General features: G+C 46.8%; 1 protein-coding gene across 1 annotated transcript; it reads right to left on the reverse strand.

Annotated features, from left to right (window-relative positions):
- Nucleotides 1–3,152: 3,152 nt before the first annotated feature.
- On the reverse strand, nucleotides 3,153–5,132 carry GLAREA_08586 (SRF-like protein; the record flags this gene model as incomplete). Its single annotated transcript, XM_008090630.1, has 3 exons — nucleotides 3,153–4,823; nucleotides 4,870–5,026; nucleotides 5,077–5,132. The coding sequence occupies 3 exons, from the start codon at nucleotides 5,130–5,132 to the stop codon at nucleotides 3,153–3,155; spliced, it is 1,884 nt and encodes a 627-aa protein (XP_008088821.1).
- Nucleotides 5,133–5,948: the final 816 nt, after the last annotated feature.

Below are 5,948 nucleotides of genomic sequence, written 5' to 3' on the forward strand. Positions count from 1 at the left end.
AGTATTCTTTCTCGTTATTAATTATATAATTTATACACTATCCTTTCTACTCTTTAACTAACCTATCCAGTTTAGCCGCTTTTCGACAACTAGACAAATACTCACTTACTTCTACCTCATCAATCACTCCCTATCTCCTCTTAACCCAAACCTTCCCCAAACCGGCCCCTCCTCTGTCTATCCAAGAACCTGCATCTTAGATCCTCTCCCCCCACTTGACCTTACAAAAGCAACGTATGCAATTTAAGACAGCGCCGCTATTTAGGATCGGCGGAGAAGATGAGGTCGCTAGACAATTTCGAATGTGTAGGGGCGAGGGGAATAAGATTTCCGGAGAGGTTAAACATTACTCGCGGTACAAAGAGGCTCGTTTTAACGTCGACGGAGTAAGATTAATAAGTGAAATTATTAAGATAAACGTTTTACTCGAAGGTTGATTTTCTGTTAGAACGAGATAGTCTTTTCAGTAGTGGGTTAAGTTTCGGTAACAACCCCCTCCTCCCCTAACGTTCACACCTTAACAAATGCCCTCTCGTTCCAACATTCATTGTACCTCTCAACTGCGCTAACATAATAAGCAGTAGAAGTAAAATATTAGAGTAAATCTAGAACTCGTCGTGGTGGTCGATCGGTAGTCACAGAGTGTTGTTAAGACAAGTCTAAATTTCGCTTAATATAATTTAATTTACGACTATAATAATATGGCCAAGGAAACTGTGTGCCAAAGCGAATGTAATTTTTTGATTTAGAATCTCTCCGACTCTCTTATCCCAGGGTAACCCGATTCGGCATACTCCCACAAAAGCCCTCGTACAAATACGAAAACATGTGTCCATTGCAAGACACAATCTCAGGTGTTTATGGCAGATTTCAAAGCCTAATCCACAATCCCCTATCTCTCATCCAACTAATTCCCACACCACTAACTTCTCACTCAAAGCCTCCTTCTCCTCTCCAAGACCCATAAAACACGAAAAATTCAGACTACCGAAACCCATTCCCAAAAAGCCAAGCACCTTCCCCTCAAACCCCTATCCTCACCAACCAAGAAACAGCAATTGATAAACAGAGCTTACATAACCAATTCCAGCACATCCGCAGAGATGTTTTGATGTGCATGAAAAGTACCTCGGAAGATAAAACTCCAGTCAAGTTATTTCTAAAATACCATCCACAGTATATTGTGAAAAAGAGACAAATTAAATGATTCAAACGACCGAAGGTTTAACTTCTACCATGTATCGGACGTTTAGGAAGAAGAGGCTTTTTTTGGTGGGGACTCAAGTTTCGGTGACAGTCTCAACCTACGTTTCTCAAAATCATCTTCCTTTGATATATCGCTCGTTCAAAGCGCTAAGGATCTATCTCACAAGACCTTCTATCTGCCTAATCCTAAATAATTCCCCTAGGCATATATTCACATCTCTTCACCAAAAGGTCAGCTGTAGGATTTCCTTCGGTTAACAATTTACATCCTATATCTAATGTACAAATTTTATACACTGATCTACGACTTACTAGTTCGAATCACTTCCCAACTCTCGCAACCCTCTCCTCTACCCCTCGTAACATCTACACCCAAACCCCATCCATACCCACCCATTCCCATCTGTACTCAATTCCCATACCCACCCATCCCCAACACCCCAATAACTCAACAACCCTCACCATAAGAGCCCCCCTCCCCTACTTCACCTAGACCAACAACTGATAGTTACCGGACAGAGCTAATTTTCGGTGGAAGATCGGCGGTTTAATTGAAAAGTGGAGAGTAGGACTTAAGGATTGTGTTTACAAAACCGATCTAACGATTTTATTAAGGGGAAGGTATCTTCTACTTTACCCTTCTATAAAGGGGGGGGGGGGGAATTGTTTCGGTGGTGCGTAAAATTTCGGTAATAAACCCTTTTATTAATCTAATTACTATTATTCTCTCTCCCCCTTTCATTCCCTACAAATAAACACCTACCCCCCCCCGCCGCTGACTTCACCTCACAACATCAACTTTATATCTACCACAAGGAGCTGATTATCAGTAGAAGTTCAGATTTCTATCAGAGAAAACCAGAACCCTTATCAGGATACTAGAGGGACAAAAGCTGAGTTCCGCAATAGATCCAAGTAATCCGGATTTAATTTCCACACCTCCCGAACGATCACAACGAAGATTCGGTAATGAAGCAGAGTTCGGCGACAATACCCCCTAACTTCTGAACCTCTAACTGTACTTTTTCTACCGTGCACAACCACCCCGTAATGCCCTCCACACAAACACTCTCCCCACCTCCTTACACCTCAGCAAACCCTCCTTACACCTTCACACAACCACACCAGCAATCGCCCCCCAGCTCGTTCACTATTCAACATGTCCATCGCAGCAAAGAAACTAGACGCTTGATATCACACCCCTTCGCTCCTCCCCACCTCACCTAACCACACCCCCCCTCACCCCTAGAAAACACATCCAAATGAGACAACATCCAACCACCGAAAGGACGTTGAGAAAAACATTTGTGAGCTAATAATTCCAAAAATCAAAGACGATATTCCGAATTAGTGATTCCACCCCCGAAAGAAAAGACGACGTGATCCCCCACCCACCCTAGCCAAATACCTCCCAACAACGATAGGAAGGGGGGGTGGGTAGATGCGACTCAACACCCTAAATCCTATCCCACTTACACGCCAATATACATCCTAAAAAAAAAAATCCCTCTCCATCCATACCGTGAGCCCTACCAGAAGATCAAGCCACAGATCCCATAACCACATCGACCAAATACTGAAATCGCAAACGCACAAAGTTCCAAACACCGACGACCCAATCTAAATAAAAGGGAATCACACGAAGGGAACCAAGTCATCAAGAAAAACTGTGTGTCCAAAAAAAAAGTTGTATTATTTATCAACCCCCTTTTTCCCGTTCCCCCTTTGCCCTCCTTCCACACCATCTCCCATCCTCCTCATATCATTCAATCATCCAACCACGACATAAAACCCCCCTCGCCCCTACAACCAACTATATTTCCAAAAATCCCCAAAATATCCACATCAAAAGTACCACCAACGCCCCTTCCCCAAGAAAAAATAAAAACATACAGAAAAAAAAAAGGTGGTATAACATCCCCTCTCCTCCTCTCCCATCATGAACACTAATCAGTCTTCATCCTCTTACTATCTCCCCCACCACTCCCCTCACTCCCTCCATCCCCCTCCGGCGTCTTCCTCTTCCCACCCTGCGCACGATCCCCGGAATCCTCTCTCAAAAAGCTCGGTCCAGTACCCACAACCGGCGTCGCAAAGTTGAGCGGGCTTGGAAGCGTATTACTATCATTGCGCCCGCCAAACGCCCATTCAGGATAGAAACTGGATGGACTGGGGAGGAAATCAGAGTTATTCATGAATCGGCTGGGGAGGGCCGAGACGGGCGTGTCGATCATGTTGTTACTCGTATTTGAGTTTTGTGAGGGTTGGGAGACGGGGTGGTGTGGACGCGCGAAGGGGTTGGGTGGGCCTGAGGCACCGGCTGATAGTAATGCTGATGCTGACGGTGAGGGTGGCGGGAGGACGACGCCGGAGTGGCTGTCTGAACGACTGTTCTGCTGAGGATTCGAACCATTGGCATCTGCCGATGACCGAGGATCCGAATTTGAGTCTGCTGTATTTTGTTCGGCCTCCGAATCCACGTCGGGAATATGTACTTTCAAAACGGGACGTTTCATGCTTCCCATCTGAGCAGAATTTGTTCTGGATGGAGGCGTGAAACTGTCCACGGAATTGACCGAGACACGGTTCTTGGTATGGGTGTTTGCCCGTACTGGGGGCGGTGGAGAATTACTAATCTTTACGCGTGCCACAGCCCCAACATCCATCGATTGTGATCGAGTGTTTGACAATGGTAACGGCGGACTCCGTAAAGGCTCGGCGTTTGAAGTTGAAGAAGCCCAATGTTGAGACAGAATCGACCTCGATTCATCGATCGGTGTGAAAATACTCCTTGATTTAACAGACATGCGTTTCACCGGTTCCAACATTTGATGTTGCGGTGGGGGCCGAGGTTGCTGTTCTTGATGCCTTTCTTCCTCTTGTGGTGGAGGAGCTTGAATTTGAGGCGGTGGAGGTGGATGTTGTGGTATTTGCTGTGGTTGTGGTTGAGGAGGCGAAACACTTGGACGGGAAGGTGGGCGCTGTTGATCCTGTGGAGGATAATTTGGTGGCGGCACGGAAGCTCTCCTCTGCTCATCAATATACATTTGCTGTAGTTGTTGCTGATTTGGAGGAGGTTGCTGCTGGTGTTGTGGTGGCGGGCCGTAATTAGGATATTGAGGTGGTGGACCAGGTTGCTGCATGACCTGAGGAGGACCTTGCATCGGTTGTCCTTGTTGCATGTGTTGTGGAAGTCCATGATGAGAAGGAAGAGGTGGTGTATTTTGTGGGTTGTAGATAGCAGGTTGAGGGTGATAGGCAAATCCATTATGTTGCGGGTGTTGATGTTGTGCAGGAACCAGATTTGAGCTCTGCCTTCTTGGGAGGTTTCCATTTCTCGATGAAGGACGGGAGCCCTGTTGTGGTTGTGGGGTATGTTGTCGCTGTTGTTGTGGGTGAATTGGGAAAACACCATTTGGAATTGGCGGAGAAGCAGACGGTGTTGCTTGTCGCATTTGATGGAATGATTGATTTGGGTATGGATGAGGAGGCATCATTTGTGGTGGTTCTGAGCCGTGATGCGAGGGTCCCGATCCATCATCATCGTCGTCGTCGTCCATATCTTTTCCTTTGCCTGTGAAATCGGCTGGGCCTTTATGTTCATTGGCACCTCCATACTGAAACTATTAGCAGGTGTCTTATTGTGTGCGCGCGAATACCCACGTATTGGTATCGTGTCAAAATCTCTCCAATATCGCTACTCGAATACTCGTACAGTTTCTTATTATTCCCAAAGATTATGACTGCGACATCGACGGAACAGAGGACGGAAAGCTCATGCGCCTTTTTGAAAAGACCACCTTTGCGCTTGAGAAATGTCCTGTCGCATCGCATTAGCTGTGAACTACAAATTCGCACATCATCACCTACACCGAACGATTCCTGTCATCCTTGATCGCCTTGATTTCGATCTTTCTTCTCCCCATTGCGGCGACGCGCCGAGTCTGCGGGAGTTGTTCTGTTTCTATGAATGGATCCAGCTCCTCGGAAGTTGCGGTGTAACTGCGTGGGAGAGGTTTTGAGGTATATTCAGGCTGAAGGGATTGCTGGCTGAAGGTAGGATCAATGGTTGCGCACGATTTGGTGCCGAGGGTGTGTGTTGGTGTTGGATGTCGCAAAGATTAGAATACAGCGAGATGGGAGATAGTTGGCAGATGGTAGGCAGCGGTCGGGTTTGTAGTGAAGTTGCGACGGTTGAAGGTGTGACTTCGAGGTGAATTATGGGCTGATTGACGATGCGGCTGAATTGCGACGAAGAGAATGTTGATGCGACCGAGGTCTTCTATCTTACGCGACGAGGGTATTGGTATTGTACTATCTGGACTGACTTGGACTGAATGATGAAGCGCAAGATACTAGTCGATCAAGGTTGATGTCGATGAAACGCAAACAAATATACTGATACAGAGACAGCGGGGGACTTTGCCGGCGCAATGATCTCTGGTCGAAGGGGGCTTTGTTGAAGATATAGAATAGAACGCCCACGATGTGATGTAGTCGACGTCCTCGGTACCTGGGCTGGTTGCTGGGGTGTTTTTTATTTGTGTGGACGATAAACTGATAGAGAGCTATGTTGATGCTAAATATAGAGAAAGCTGTGGTTCGAGAAGTTGGGGTTGGGTCGGTCGGTCGAGGTGGGTGGTGGGTGGTGGGAGGAGTGGGAGCGGAGGGTGAGAGGCGAGAGCAGGCAGAGGCAGAGGCGAGCAGAGAGGTGGGAGTGTTCTTTGTCTGTGAGCAGAAGC

This window comes from Glarea lozoyensis (assembly GCF_000409485.1).
Source record: "Glarea lozoyensis ATCC 20868 chromosome Unknown GLAREA9, whole genome shotgun sequence".
NCBI classification, from domain to species: Eukaryota; Fungi; Ascomycota; class Leotiomycetes; order Helotiales; family Helotiaceae; genus Glarea; species Glarea lozoyensis.